General features: G+C 45.4%; 1 protein-coding gene across 1 annotated transcript in view; it reads left to right on the top strand.

Annotated features, from left to right (window-relative positions):
- LMAN1 (lectin, mannose binding 1) overlaps positions 1-16651 on the top strand; it is a 300935-nt gene that overhangs the window by 212424 nt on the left and 71860 nt on the right. Inside the window, exon 11 of the mRNA XM_078674898.1 lies at positions 7619-7772. Within this exon, the coding sequence (XP_078531024.1) occupies positions 7619-7772 (154 nt within the window). The remainder of the gene's footprint in view (positions 1-7618; positions 7773-16651) is intronic.

Genomic DNA, 16651 nt, shown 5'->3' with positions numbered 1-16651 from the left:
GATGGTAATCTGTGTTTGTTATGCTAGCGCATAAATACTGTTTGTCTGTAGCCAGCCAATACCCTGAAGTCAGAAGGCTGCTAGGATGACCCACAAAGTTGGTGCTTGTAGCTGGTATCAATAGTGATCTGCAAGTTGAAATTCCATAAGTTGCATCCTGCCTTCTATACTCTTGAGTTCGGTAGACCAAATACCTTTGAATCAGGCAGTGGTATTTCCTGAAATTTAAGGGGCAAAAGTGTGAAGTAAAGCACTAGGTAAAAAGAAGATATTTATGATAAAAATAAATAATTTCAGCAAGCACCTTACCATCTAAGCAACATTGGCTGTATCTCTCATCTTCAAGCCCCATGCAGGCGTGCCATGCCATACTAGGAGAGATAGCAAGGACCAGGTATTGTACGTAGATCATTGTGCTGTGTGGGGTTAAACCAGATGCGATATCTGAAGCCACCTTGTGATGCAGAGGGCTGAAGAGCTTGTGCGTGAGGCATTACGCTACACTTTTGCTTCGCCTTGCCCATGTTTTACATTGCTAGGTACAGAGAGAAAATTGAAATTTCCCAAAAATGCTCAATGGTGGAATGCAGGGATTAGAACCCAGGTTTTTGGGTCTAAAGGCAGCAATGTAGCACCTACACCACATCTCCTCCTAGAACTAATAACATAACTCCATGTAATCATATATCTCCCTCTAAAATTTCCATTTCAGACTGTACACCAGGAGCCTGTGAAATAACAAGATCAGCAACGTGGCAGAGGTAGTAAGATGATAATAAAGCGAAGGACTGTCTTGCGGAGCACAAATCCGCAATAAGGCAGGTGAAATCTCAATGTAATATGAAGCATCTGATAGAGACTACTAGCTGCAGATTCCTTAGAATTATCCCCAGGCGTGAGATTGGATCCGGAAAATTTTCTTTGCCACAGCATCACTGCGCGCCGGGGGGGCGGTACCCCGTGACTCCGCCCTGACATCCGCGGGTGTGACGTCAGCGAGGTCACATGAGGCACACCCCGGCACGCTGACGTCAGTTTTTCCTTTTTTACGCGTGCAACGCGGATCCGGTTCAGGCCTTCTTTTCACGCTTTTGCGTTGTGGAACAGTGTGCGAATGCCTTCGGGTTTCTAGATGTGTACTTCTTGTGCACGTCCGATATCGGCGACAGACCCTCACCCTATATGTATGTGTGTTTGGGCGAGCACCATGTCTCTACGGACTGCGACGCTTGTCAGCACTTCAAACCGAAGTCCCGGCGGGAGCGCCGGATGAAATTGCTGATGGCCCGCTTATGCAGGTCGGTCTTGTCCCCTACCTCGGAAGCCAGGAGCCGCTGATTCTGACTGCAGCATCGCCCCTCGCCACGGCCCCAAGGGCATCGCCTGCCTGCTGGTAGGTCCTGCTGCTTGTCTCCAAGGCCTTGTCCTCGTTCGGCAGAGGGCACGGGTTCCCCTAGGGAGGTGCGCCCTCACCCGTCGCCACCCTACCCGCCGTTCCCTGGCATTAGAGCGACTAGGGTCAAAATGGAAGCCTCTGCTACGGCTCTGCAGGCTTCTTTGGCCCCCCACCCTCCTCTCCCTGAGAATTCAGCAGATCGCTTGCCTTGCGCGGGGCCTTCCGTGCTTTCGCCGGCGGCTTCGACCCCGGGGCAGAAGAGTTTGGCTTCATGTTGTGGGGGTGTGGTGTCATCGAGGACCCTCTCTTTCGCAGCTTGCTGTTGGTGGCTCCGCCGGCTTCCCCTCCTTCCCCGGACGCCCCCCAGGTCCCCCATTCGTCCGCGGATCCTCCCCTATTCAGGGGCTGGTCGTTTATTCCTCCAGCTGGACTCTGAGATGGACGGCTTAGTTTACAGCTGTCACCCACGGAGGAATTGCTTACTCCCCCGTGGCGCCCTACGGAGGCGAGTGTAGCCTTTGTTGGGGCCATTTCCGCGGCCTCTGGCATTTTGAAGATGGGTGACCCTGTCACCCCATTCCCTACGGACCATATGTTGGAAGTTCTCCACCAGGGCTCTGGTGGACGGTAGCTGCTTCTTCCATTCGAAGCTTCGCTCCACAATTCTCTTCTAGGTGCCTGGGGGCATCCTGCCACGAGTGACCCGGTGCCTTAGCTGCTCCTATACCGCCACTGTCCTGCTCCGCACGATCCAGTTTGCGTTTCTTTCCACCCTTCTACCCAGGGCCCTCTTCTGCAGACTGCTTTTCCTTCCTTGCCTTCAGTGTTGTTTCCTCCATCGCGGAGGCCTGTTGGTTGAATTTATGGGGGCGTAACATCTTCGATTCCTCCAGTGCTGCTTTGCGAGCGCTCAGCACACTTTGTGTGTTAGCCAGGGCTACCTCCAGCCTGTGGGATTCTGTGGTGTCCCTTCTGTCTCGCATCTCCCACGAAGGTGCCCGCGCTGGACTACGGCACCACGTGATGGCTGGTCGGGAGTTGGCTGCGTTTATTCTCCGTACGGCTGTCGTAAATATTTTAGTAATTTACCTTGATCGGAATTTCTATATTTATCAATAAGGTCAAGCATGAAGAGCAGGTGGTTAGAATTCAGGGTCTTTATTCAGTAACTCGAGTTAAGGGAGAGCTCCGTCACCTAAGGAGGCTCGGGAATGGTCTCTACTTTAATCAAAGAACACAGGGCATTTATATACAGAAAAGAGGAAGGAGCTTCCCTTGAGTAATATTCAGTTCGAAAGAGTGGCAATCATAAAGAGATCATGGCAGTAGCGACGTAACTGTGTCATAATCATGAGGAAGTAACGGCAGAAGCAGAGAGTTGAGAAATAACCCTAGGCTGGTTCCTTAGATAAGAAAAAGAGAAATGGTCGTGACAGGATGTCTGGTGTCATGTGTTTAGCAAACAGGAGCTGGTTTCTCGGAATTGGTCGTGTTCTTGGTAAACGGGGCTTATTTCTCGGAATTGGTCTGACCAGAAGCGGGGGTGGTTACAACGGGGCTCGTTTCTCGGAATCGGCTTAACCACGAGAATGTACAGTTGCAGTTTGAGGAAGTGATGTGTTTGCGTGCAACCTTACGTTAATGTGACTGAATTTACTAGTTACCGTCATGATGAGTTCGGGACGTGAAATAGAGGGTGTATAATGGGACATGCATAGCGACAATATTCTATTTTTCCACACGGCCTTGGACGTTGCTGATGCTCTCGGCTGTGCTATGGCAGCTCTGTGGCTCTCCGTTGCCATGCTTGGTTGCGGGATGGCTGTTTTCCTGAGAATATTAGGGAGCGGCTGGTTGACCTGCCTTTTGATGGGGTTCTTTTATTTAACACCCACGCGGACTCCGCCATTCAACGGCACCTTGCGGTTCTCAGTCCTCCTCCCTCTCCGTAAGGTTGGTTTATTGATCCTCCGGGGCTTGATGGGAGGCGTTATCCCATCTTTTTTCTGGAGTCTAGTGTTTTGATTGGCCGGTCTGTGTGTTCTGTGTGGTTTGACATGCCTTTTGGGTCCTTAGGTTGGCCCCTCTGTACTGTTCGCTGCTGGTTTAGCCCTTTTGGCGTTTGTGTATTTATTGGCTGCTTAATAAGCCGTCTGTGGTACTAACCGCAGGTCCTTTATGTTCTTGTCCTCTGCTGCTGGATATTTTCCCTAAGAGGTGTTCCCATGTTTTCTTTGGGACGTGTCATACCCTAAGTAGGGTACGTGTAGCTATTGTATAGCACTGCCCTAAGCTGGAAGGGTGTCGACACCCTTTTTTTTGTGTTCTTCGCCTTTCCTGGCATCCCTGTATACTGCTGGTGCGGTCTCTTTGTCTAGCTTGCGCTGCCCCAGGTTCTGTCATTCTCAATATCTGCTTCATCGCTGGACCGGCTTTGGCATGCCATCTACGGCGTTGTGTTGTGGTGTTCCCGTTCTTTTTGTCCAGCGTTTCGGCCTGGTCTTCTGTCTGGTGTTCCGGGGGGCTAGGATATCCTAGTCTTTTCCTATGTTCTGGTTGACGACTTAAGTCCGTCCTACGTATTCTTCTCTTCTGGCTAGTCCCACTTCTTTTCGTGGTTGGGTTCTGTCTGGAACTGTCTTCATTTGGGGTTGTTCTGGATTTCCCTGGCCTTTGCCTTGCCTTGCCTTCGTCTTGCGCTGGGCACTTGGCTTCAAGGTCTTTGCCAGCTGCCGGCTGTGCGTGCCTGCTCTTTTTGGTCCACTGCCGTGGGTCTTGGGTGGTGCCCTGGTGCTCCTGCCTCTTGTTTTGCTGGAGCTTTGCGAGACTGTGTCTTTCTTCTCACGCCTGCCCTTCTTGGCTCTGGAGGCGTTTCTGCCTTGTCCGGTTACTCGAGGCTGATGCCGGTTCAGCTGTCCCCTTCACTGTGTGTGTGTGTTCTCCTGTGGCGGGCTCTGCCTCCATTTCTACCTCTTCTCCTTGGAGTTTGAGGTGATTCTTTTCTTCCTCGGTACTCCTCTGGCGTTATCTGTCCCTCCAGGGCTTTCTGGCGGATGTCCCTTGTACTTTGGATGGGCTTGGGGTATTCTGCCCCACCCCCGCCTTGTTCTTGCTTCCTTATGCTTGGTGGGGGCTGGGCCGCCCTTCTTGTCCCCATTACACATCTCCTACTGGGGCCTTGTGTTTCATCCTAAGGTGGAGGTTCTCTCGCAGGCCCTCCTCCCTTCTGGGTATGGCTAGGGTATCTATTCGACGTTAAGGAAGCTGCGGCTAGTAGTCTCTGTCAGATGTACAAATTACTTACCTTCGGTAACGATGTATCTGGTAGAGACAATTCTAGCCGCAGATTCCTTCACGACCCGCCCTTCCTCCCCGTTCTGCTAGGACCTTCAGCTTGGCCTTCTGCACTCGCCCACCTTCGGGTGGTCTTGTCTTCTGTGAGTGCCCTCTTTCACTTCCTCCCTAGTGGGATGGTACTTTCTGTTTGTTTGCATCCACTCTTTCCTTTCTGGTCATTGGTCAGTAGGTTCATGTGTACTTCTGCATCCCTACACCCCGGTGTTTCCAGTGTGGGGCCTACTCATAATCTTTTCCCTTTTTCATTGCTTGAAATGTCGGACTCCTCTGCCGTCCTCTGAGTCAGGTCTCTTGGCTGTGCCTCAGCCCCTAGCTCTTTACAGGGGATGCGACTCTCCTTGATGGTGTTGACTTGGGGTATTTTATTGTTACTCTGCTGTTCTGGACTTCTTTTCCTTCACTGTTAACCACTCCGCTGCGCCGAACGTTCCGCCCCAGTGCGGAACGTTCTATTAAGCGGACGGGGCCGCGACGTTCAGCGGACATGTGCAGCACTACCGAGGTAGTACACGCGACGTCCGCTGAACATTCGCAGCACTAAAAAGGGGTTAATGGACTGTGGTTGCAGGCTTCTTTCGTCTGCTGTAACATGTTTCACATGTTTTTTCTGTCTCCAGGGAGGATGTTGTATTTGCTTGCTAGGTTGCTTCGCAGTAGCTGTGCTCTTCCCTTCTGTGACCGTTGGTGCCACAGTGCCTGGCACTTTACTCGAATGGTGCTGTTCCTCTCCATTCGCTTCTTTCCTTTCTGTTTCTCTGATTTTTTTTCGCACACTGTTCCCATTTTCTCACAGTTTTTGTTTGTCATGGCTCCGCGATGTGGCACGGAAAAGTTCTCCGAAGAAAACTGACGTCAATGTGCCGGGGTGGGGCTTATGTGACCTCGCTGAAGTCACGCCGGAGTCACGTGGTACCGCCCCCGGTGCGCAGAGATGCTGTGGCAAAGACATTTTTCCAGATCCAGTCTAACGCTTGGGGATAATTCTACTTGAAGGAATCTGCGGCTTGGATTGTCAACCAGATACAACATTACCGAAGGTAAGTAACTCGTACTGTGAAGCTCCTAGGACCCCCAAGGCTAGCATAGCACTTTAGAACCAAGTTTCATTTCTAGGGTAGAAATATTGTTACCATATTTGCAGGAGCTGCTCATATATATATTTTGTACAATAATAAGGCAATCAAGAGATACATACATTTGTAGCCAACAGCAGTACAACAACAAGGTACATAACGGATATATACTGACTACAGCAGTGCATCAATAGGAGGGATGTATGCGTTTGAGGTCGTGGCCCGGGCAATAATCGGGCATATAAAATAAATACACAAGAGCAGACAGCAGCTGTTTTGGCAATGATAAAGAGGATTTGAATGTACATGAATTTAATATAGGTACGATTTAGTAGGTACATGAATTTGATATAGTACATGAAGTAGTACAGGAGGCTGACGGTACCCAATCGAGGCCTGTTTAGGGAAAAATGTTGTATCAAAGTAGTACAACCAAAACGAGTTAGCATGCTAGGTATCATAAGGCAGAAGTAGCATATCTATACCGAAGTATCATCACAGGTTAGTGTAAGAAGGGTTTACTAAATGATAATTTGGTCTAGATTTGAAGACTTGATGTGAGGGGTTTAGTACAATCGATCTATGTGGGAAGGGGCATTCTAGATGCTGGGGGCATTCTATTAGAGGATGCATTTAAGCATAGAGATTTTTGTAAGCTAGGTTTGAGAAGAAGCATGGATTTACATATTAAGGACGGGCATGCGCTATTGAATAAATGTCCATGATGGTGGACATTTTAACACACACTAAAAATTACTGATTCATGTTATGAATGTGACCATGCACTAAGGTGTAAAGAGCTGTGGTGCAAAGCATACTGGTAAGGTGAACAAGGGTACTCCCTTCTGTACCCATTCATCAATCCATCCGTGCCATTCCAAACCTACAGGAATTCAAAATAGTGATACCAAAACTTGTTTTGCATCTTGAAAAGTGAGCGACTACTCCGGACACGCTTTCATAAATCTATGCAGTCAAGCTCTCCACCCATCTGTCCCCTCAATTGCACATCCGTGGAGGAGTGTGGCTCAATGGTTAGAGCGGCAGACCCTGATGCAGAGTTCTGGTCGGGGACCAGGGTTCGATTCCCGCCTCGGCGGGGTCTCGGGCTCAATTTCCTCAGACCTGTTAATTCTCGCCTCGGTGCCTATTCTAATCACGGGCCCCACGCTGCAACTCTGGGCAATAGCTTGCTTAGCCCCCACACCGGCCCCAACAGCGCTAAGGATGCCTGGCTTCACCCTGGGAGTGCCCAGGAGTGGACACATTTACATTTACATCCATTTTTCCACTCACCATAGCATTTAGTCATCTATTAGACATTGATGATCATTACTGCTGGGGCCATTGATGTGTATTACTGCCTTGGGCCATTGAGGAGACTTGCTGCTGCATTGGGCCATTCAGGCTCATTTCCTGTACGCATTTCTGTATGTGCTGGCCGAAGCTAATTACTTTCATTACTGTTGTACATTTGGGGTTTGTTACTGCCTGTGGCCATTAAAGGTCATTACTGCCTGGTATTATTCATGGTATTATTCATGCCTTCATTATGTTTGGCTGCCAGTAGTTCTCTGTGGTTACCTGTAACTTCATGCCTAAATGTTATCTCTGTCTGATGCTCTAAGGTAAAACCTTTTGGCTTTGTTATCGTTTTTATGTTGTTTAGATGTTCTTGGGATAGTGATGAGAATTTACATTAGTGTGGTAATGCATGTGTTTACTTTGTGCAAAGAGTATTCAGTTAAAGCTGCATATTTTTATTAAAATACTTCACGGTTTGATGTTTCAGAAGTGCTATAAGTGACACCTTGAGAATTGCTGGAGGGATGCAACACGTTGGATCTGCAGGCGGAGTCTATGAGACTGCTCAGCACTTCTCTGACATCAAAGAACACCTTCATGTGGTAAAAAGAGACATTGAACATTTAGTGCAAAGAAATCAGGTAATCTTTTATTACATATTTTAAATTTAACCTCTGTGGTATTTTATAATTTATCTACATGTATTCCTTGCAGTCTGAGGGTCATGTGTTACTCTATCAAACATCAGATGTCTTCATTCAAAGTAAAAACACATGGGAGGGAATCAAATGCATTAAGTTCTGTAAACTAACGGAGGTCTCATCCCCTTATTTTTGTCCCGTTGCTAAATTTCGTTTCAACTAATGTTCTTGAATCCAACTGTTAATCTCAATTTAATGCCCTCCTCACCCAGCAGTTTCTGGTAGCACATAAGCTAATATAGGCGTCACTTGGCCAATGTCCCTAGTCTTCCTTAGTGTCTTCAATAGTAGATTTTTGCAAAATGTAATTTTATTATACACCGGAGTCTATTTTTCTTAGATCCCTTGTTTATAGGTTTATTTCTTCCCCATGAAAAGTCAAATCAATCAAATCAAAATTACTTTCTTCGGTAACTGATAAAGTTGACCATAAAAGTTCATATACCTAAATCATTACAGTTTAAAATGCCAGTTCCGACAATCATTAAAAAACCATATCAAAAACATTACAAAATACATTTACGGTATTTAAAAACAGGTTTTAAAAATACAGTTACAGAAGCGATAATACATTCATTGTCTAGCAATGGCAGAAAACGAAACGCTGTTTGGCATTGTCTCAGACCTGATCTTTTTAAAACTGGAATAATCAATTTTTCTTGGGTTGGAATAGAATTTACAAAAAAACATTTTATGTAAAGTCAATTGGGTCGAGACATTGGAGCAGGAAAACTCAGGCTTCTATGTAAATATTCAATCTGAACCGGGTCAGCAAAAATCTCTCAGTCATTTGTTATCAATGTAATGTAAGAATGTATACCTGAGTATGGACCGTGGGCTTCTTTGTTTCTATGATATTTCTAATTGCACCCAAGTATTGTATACAAATTACTTTAAAATCTTTCCTAGAAACAGTACAGAAGGTTTGCGGGTTCACTATAATATTCAGGACGGCCTAATTTGGTCAAGAAAATTCTTACATATTCTAGCCATCTTATCCGCCTGACTCCTTCCAACCCCCGGGCATCTTGTAAAATAAGGCGGTTAAAAGCTGTCTCCTCTGAAGTCAAAACTTTGTGCCATAGGAGGATAGGTTGAGTCTTAATTAAATCTTCCAAGTAGGGCGTACCCAGTTCTTGATGGCATATATAATTTGATGTTCTATCTGGGACGCCCAAAAGTGTCCTGAGGAACTTGTTCTCGGCAGATTGCAAAATGTTTACATTTACATAGCCCCATATTCCTGCTCCATAATTGGCAATAGTCACGCATTTAGCTCTATAGATTTGTAACATTTCAAAGGGGCAACGTCTACCTAGTTTCCTGCTAAATTTTGTAGAGCCATCAGTGATTTGATAAATAAAAGTCTTCTAGCTTTGATCGCCTGAGACCAAAGTCCTGAGTTGTCCAAAAATATTCCAAGGTAGGAAAAGGTTGTAACGCTATCTATTGGCCTGGATTGTATAAAGAGGGTTTTACTCTTCCTTTGTAGACCGGCCCCGTAGTTCATAGTGTAAGTTTTCGAACAGTTGATGGTAAGTCCCAAACCTGACTTATAGTTAACAAACGTGTTAACAACGTTCTGCAGTGCATTCGTTGTGCGGGCCATGAGGACCCCATCATCAGCATATATGAATGCTGGTATAGGCCGGGACGAAGCTGCTGGTAAATCCTTACACTCCTTGACCAGGGCAGTTTCAAGGTTATTTATATAAAGTGAGTAGAGTATCGGGGCTAAGATGCACCCTTGTCTTACTCCTCTCATCTCTTTAAAGTGCTTAGTGCAATCTCCCCCTCCCTTACCGAACCTTGGTCCTTGCCCCTGAATATAACTGCCTTAGGAAAGTGACTATTGGGGCTTCTACTCCCATATCCTCTAAAAACGACCAAAGCTTCTCATGATTAACGCAGTCGAATGCCGCTGTTAAATCCACAAAAATTAAATTTACATTTTCCCTTTTGGCGTTAGTATACTTATCTATAAAAATGTGTAGATTTAGGCCCTGTTCGATTGTACCCAAGCCTTTTCGGAAGCCATATTGGAGATCACTTAAAATCGACCTCTCATCCGCCCACATCTGTAACCTATCTAGCAGGACACGCCCCGCTATCCTAACTGTGGAGTCCAGCAAGGAAATTGGGCGGTAACAGGATGGGTTTACCTTATCGCCTTTTTTAAATATGGGCACTATTATGGATTCATACCAGGTGGGTAGGAAGACCAGCAAGCGTTAAAGACCTGGGTTAGTAGTGGGCTCCAGAAATCTACATTAAATTTAAAAATATCTACTGTGAGCCCATCAGGCCCCACTGCCTTCCCCCCCTTGACTTGAGTTTATGGCGGAAGTTACCTCGCTAAGAGTGACATGTATGGGTATGTCGCTTGAAATAAGAGAGTGATCAATCTCTACCTCAGTTGCCGAAATGTCCTGGTCTGTTTGGATGGAATTTCCATATAAGCTTGAGTAATGAGTGATCCAGTCGTGCTCAGTTATTGCTATCTCTATTATGGCATTGTCAGTACCAGCCAGGAAGGGGGCATTAACAGCCTTCCAGAAGGCTGATGGGTCACGGTTGAACGAAGCCTCATGTAAAACCTGCCAAGCATCCTTTTTTAGGACAGACTTTCTTGCCTTAAATTCCCTCTTCTATTCATGTCTTGCCTTTATAATCTGGTCTGGATTTTTCACTTTAGCGTGCAAGGCATTTTTGAGGTTAGTATGGACCTTCTTACACTTGTTATCAAACCACCCTTGTTTAATGTTACTATTCTTTCTCCCTTTTACGTATTGGGTTTCTTTTGCAAAATTAGAAATAAATAGAAAATTGTTTACAATTTCTTGGTGTGAAGAGTACTCATCTAAGCAAATTGAAACCTCGTTTTAAGCAACCTTTCACCACTTTCTCCATGAAGAGCCCTGGATCCACTTTTGCCCATTTAAGGGCATAGCCATTTTGTCTGGACAGAGTAATATTTTTCCACAGAATGAATTTGGTTGCCACCGGTATTTTTAGAGTTTATATGCACCACCATTTCCATGCTGATAGGAAAATGATTGCTTAATGTAATCTCATGTGTTCTAAAATCCTTAATGTAAGTAGCATACTTACATGAAATTAGAATGTAATCTATTATTGTAAAGGTACCTCTCCCGTTAAATGTCAGACGAAAAGGGGCCATAAGAGAACATAAGTTATTTGCAAAACCCATATCAAGTTCAAACATAATATCGTTTAGAAGTTCTCCTTGCCTAGTATGGGAAAAATGGGGCCTGAACCCCTTTCATAACCCATGCCACAACCCCCTTTATCAAAGAGAGGGCATAAATACGAGTTGAAATCCCCCCTCCTCCCCCTACCAGATAACAAACACATCTTTAGGTGAACCAGCTTGTAGATTATGCAAATCCCCGCACATATGTCTCATGGTTCCCTCAAACAATTCAGGTGCCACATTATTATAAAAATTCAATAACACGATACAGAAATCTCTGTCAATATGCATGCTGATGATCTGGAAATGCTTGTCTGAAACATTAAGGACTATCTTTCCAATGTCCTCGAGGTTGGAAACAGAAGTACATAGACCACCCTTGGCCCTACCAGATGATGAATGGACGGCTGCAGTATGGAAAGTTTTGTAGCCCATGATGTGAGTTGGCTGAGTCGTCCAGGTCTCCTGAAGGCTGAAAATATCAAACTTCCTAGTAAAGACAGTCCATAAGGTATTTGTAACTTTTGAAGTTAACCCTGCCAGGCACTTGAACAGCAGCTCCTCTATTGAACCAAATCTCTGAGTCAGATTGTTTAAACTTTCCTTAAGGAAAGAGTCTAAGGCCTCGACTTTAGTTTTTAACTTTAACAGTTCATTGTGTGTAAAGGCATAGCACTCTGTTAGTTTACCTCCTTTTCCTGGGTACTGCTTTGTTAATTTTTTTATCCTTATTTGCATTTTTGTGGGTTTTCGGCAGGGGCTCCCTTTTTGTTAGATTCACCTCTCCTATGACTGGTGTTGTAATATCAGGGTTCCTAGCCCTCTTATTTGGTGGTTGAGTGTCAATCTCTAGGTCACTGCCTGATATATTAACTGATGTATTTACAATGCACCCGTTTTCAACTTGGGTGCACCTTGGAGCGGCGGTGGGTGGAGCAACGCCTTCACTTAGAGCTTGTACTATAGGTATTTCACCTCTTCACCCATTATGTCCTGGTTTCATCGCTTCCTGTACCGAGGTTATCTGGCGCTCTAATGCACCTACTGCTCCTGTCAGGTAGCTGAGCAAAGTCTGGCATGGCTGAGTCCCTTCTTTGGGCTGCCTCTTATTTGAAGCACTCAACGTTTTTCTCTTCCCCCAAGATAATGGCTTGAATGAAATTCACTTTATAATTTGCCTGAGACGTCGTATCGCTAAAAGTGGTGACTTAATGAAAATACGTGATAGAAAATGAATTGCTTATACACCCCAAGGGAAGAATTGCTTATACTTTCACATCCAATTACACTGTTTCCTACTTCGTTCCTAATTTACACACTAAGATCGGAGACACAGTACCTTAGGAGGGTGAAATGTTTAGAGCCGTGCCCAGTCCAGTCTCTTCCGGTCTGTGGCGGGCAAGGATGGGCCCGCCCTTGGCCCGGGCTTTGCCCGGGCGCGGTCCGCGCGCATCCCTTGCCGCGTTGAATGAGACAGCGCTTTAAGCGCGGTGGTGGTGCCTCCCCCTCGTGAGCGGCAGCTGGAGAAAGTACCCGGTGCACCCTGGGACTCGTAGTCCCATCAGGGTGAGGTGCGCAGATTCGGGAATGCAGTTGGCAATGGCACTCAAGGCAACCTGGGTCTTCGGTCCCACCAGGAAGCCTGCAAAAGTTCCCAACAAGACAGCCCAGGTGCAGTAAACAAGATTGGAGCATTCCGCGCCGTGGGGAGCGAGGCAGCACTTTAAGCACGGTGGTGGCGCCTCACCCTCGTGAAAACAAGATTGGAGCGTCCCCATGATCAGTCATTAAGTGGGCATCCATCAGAAAAAGTTCGCTTCAGGTTCTCTAATATTTTTTAGACTAGTAAGGTTTCACAGAGGTCAGTTTTATGCCATGATGTTTTCCCCTGTGACTGCAGTCCCTGTTTGCATCGCCTCCCTCGCACCCACTGCTCTCCTTGGAAGCAGCAGGCTCTTTCTCCCATTTCCCACTCTCACGATAAAAACAAGTAAGGTAAAGAACTGATACGCCAGTCTCAAAGGAGAAGTAGAGCGCTGTTGCCATGTGCAGTGTTCTTGTGCCAGCACTAGTAATGCAGCAATTTGTTTCGCACATCAAGGTAACTGCACACAGGCAGATAGTGCCGGTAGTGGACCTGCGACTTCCTGTTTCAGTCTTTCCGCGTTTGTCAATATACAGATTATTGGCTTTGATAGTTTGTATCCACCTTCCTTCTGTCCTCCGCTCCTTGCCTGCTCCATTCCCTTCATCTCTACTTCTACGTATCTCCTTTTCCTGTCTGTCTGTTCAGCCACTCTACAATCAGGCCTGTACCCGTAGCACCGTGGTGGCCAAACTGTCCCACTTGCAATGGTGGGGTCATTAACCCTAGCTCTACCATCCCTTGTGGAAGCTCAAATCACTGCTGCATGCCCAAAGTACTTGAATCCATGTAGTTTTCTTTTTTGTCTGACCTTGTTACTTATAGGCGGCTACTGAATTTTCTGGAATTCTGCATGAACTGACTAAATTGACTTAATCAAACTCAAACTTGCAACCTGCAGATTCCACAAAGTGCAATGAATCGGAGACATCATTTGCACCAGGTATTTAGTATACGTATTTGGAATGGGTACCTGCTTCACGGGAAAAAAAATTCATACAGGCCTTCATCCAATGAGCAATTTTGAAAATGGGCCCATGCCGATTGACCGAGACCACCCATCCTGCTACTTGTTGACGCTCTTTCGAAACGACTGAACAAGTACTGCAATTAACTTGAAAAAAAAATCTCGAACCGTATTCTTACTCCCACTGTGGACAAACCTAGGGAATACTCCTTGAAAAGCCCTAGGCTTGCAAGCCAGTAAGTGGCGAAACACATGTTGGCTGTGCCTCACAATTGTTTTGTTCATTTTTCTTCAGTGATTCTGTTATATTAAGAATCACTCCCGACCCTTGAACTTTGATCTTGCGTAATAAACACTAGATGTCTATAGTACAGTTTTACTAGCACATTTTCACAGGTACCTAACAATCGGGATCCATCATCCCTCCATTTTTTGAAGTATAAAAAAATGAGCAATTTCACCATCCGATATGCCTACAGCAGCATTCGGAGGGTAACTTGAAAATGCAACATTCAAATCCATTTAACTCTAATTCAGCTTATCATACTTCTAGGGGGGGCAAGTGTGAGTACTCAGTACCACTCAGTTGCCCGATAAGAATGTCTACTATTTACAATGGTACTTAAGTGTAAATATTCATGTACGGGGATTTATAAAATGTGAAGATTTTTATAAGCAACAGTACTATACAAAGCTATTGTAGAGGGGAGAAGTACATAGGCGGGAGTAATACAAGTTAGTAGGGGGAAGAGTTTGGTGGGACAAGGGTATTCCAATCTGGGTTTGATCTTCCAGCAGGTTGTATGCAGAAGATGTGTTGCTTTTAAAGAGGTTCTTTCAAAATGTAGTTGTGAGGAATCTTCCCGGGTCTGGGAAAGATGAAGTTCCAGATTGTAGGAGCATAGCATTCGAAAGATTGACATTGTCTTCTCCTTTCTGCATTTCTTAACCTGACTAGATTGCTGATACGTAAACGCACATAGCACACCAAAGACTTTGATGCTGGCATGAGGGAGTGCTGCAGTTTACCACTTTAATGTGATGTGCTACTGACTACTGATTCATACGGTGATGTGAGGTTCTGAATAAATGAGAAATTCTTTTAGAGTTTCAACAGATTGGACAGTCTCACACGCCTTTAATCAGACAGCAGTGTGAGTGGAGCTCTTTAGGTTGATAAGATGTGATTCTGTAATGCCCACGGGCAGGGTGTTGCCTCATATGAGCTAGTAAAGGGTCACAATTATATGGTTTTTCCGTATTTTCTTTCTCAGAAAAAAGCTGTTACTTTACAGAGCATGAGCAGATGCCACTAGGCAATCTGTGTCTTTATTGACTTGTGAAGCTAAGGTTTGGGAGTATGTGGATCCAGAGGTATGGTGCAGTTGAGCATTAGCTACTTCACCCAACTGCAGCCATTCCAGAGATCTGTTTCAGTTGGTTTCTGCATGTGCTTAGCACAAATTTTGTTTTCATACTATTGAGCTTCAATTGGGTACTTGGCCATACTGACCTGATTGACGCGAGGCTATCTTTTTGTCGTGTAATGAGATTTACAGAAGTAACCTGTTGGTAGAGTTGGGTATTGTCCACACACTCACGGATCTTGCTAGTTAGCAGACATCCAAGATCCATGTAGATATTGAAGATTACTGAGCAGTTCGTATAGATGCAGTCCAGGTTTTAGGTATTAATGTGGCTGACCTAAAATCTGTTGTTAAATTCAGATGCAAACTACTGGTGGATGGTGCTGGCAATGGCTACACTTGAGCAGAGGGTATTGAGTAGAGCTTGATAATTCACTATGTCAAATGGTGCTGAGACACACAGCAGAATGCAAAGATGGGTTGCGTACATCTACTTAGGAGTGCATGAGAAACGTCTTGGATAGTGGCGGTCACAGTGTTGCATTGTGGTCAAAGACAACATTGGTAGACTTGAAAAAAGGGATGTTCCTGGTTTTCCATGCAGTTGAGTGGTGACTACATTTTAGATGTTTTTGCCTTTCAAAGGTAGATGTGGGGCCACTTGGTAGTTGGCCAGGAATCCGGGTCCAGGTTTAATTTCTTCTTCAGAAAGAGTCAGTGGTTTTGGGTCTTGAGATAGCTAAGATGCCTAAGCTAGGGAGGCAATGAGGAGTGCCATTGCTGGAGATGCTGTGATAATTTTACCTTCAGTGAGCTGAAGAGGTCTTAAAGGCCCTCAGTGGAGAGGGAGTCAAAATGTCCCACTTGAGTTTCAGAACTGCCTAGAATTTCTGCCCTATCAAATTTTCTTGATCTCCTCTTTAAAGAAAATTCTACTGGGTGTGCATTTCTCCTTCAAATCCTTGGAGGGTATGACTGCTGCATTTCTTTTGCATGCTTTGATGTTGATTCTGAAGAGGTGGACTTGGTGTCTCTCGTGAGTCTCCTGTTGTATGCATGGTGGTTCTTCACGGCACTGAGACCCTCGTACCGCTGCAATCCATGTCACTGCTTTTTTTGCCTTCTGATTGCTGACAGTTTGTTTGTGTATCATGGTTTGGAGGAGCGAGATTTGACCAGGGTGTGGTTGTCATCAGTGGTGTAGATGGTATAGCTGAGGTAAAAGAATAGAAAGCTAAAGTTTGCATCCAGGTTAGATGAGTTTTATTTTTTTAAATCTGTTGATAGGAAAGCTTTTTAATGGGTGGTAGTGTTTCTTCGACTGGTTATTTTTGGTGACCGGTCTTGGGAAGTTTGTAGGTTTTGGCTGTGTGGTCAGTCCAGTCTAGAATCTCAAAAGCGTCTTAAGATGAGTTTGATTTTGGCTGTATCCAAGATGCAGTCTTCTGTGTGGGTTAGTAAAGTGGCATTCTGTTGAATGTCAGCCATTTCTAGTTGGTTGAACGTGGTTTCCTTTATGGTCTTAGCTGTTTTGTCACCCGGGAGGTTGAAGTTACCGATTGGAGATGCTGTGTTAGTAGTTGATTTAGATGTGGGATGAGATCTGAGATCTTAAAGGTTTAGGTC

This window comes from Lissotriton helveticus, chromosome 2_1, assembly GCF_964261635.1.
Source record: "Lissotriton helveticus chromosome 2_1, aLisHel1.1, whole genome shotgun sequence".
Lineage (NCBI taxonomy): Eukaryota > Metazoa > Chordata > Amphibia > Caudata > Salamandridae > Lissotriton > Lissotriton helveticus.
Note: the sequence above shows the minus strand (reverse complement) of the source record. Positions and strands in the feature narration are given on the sequence as shown.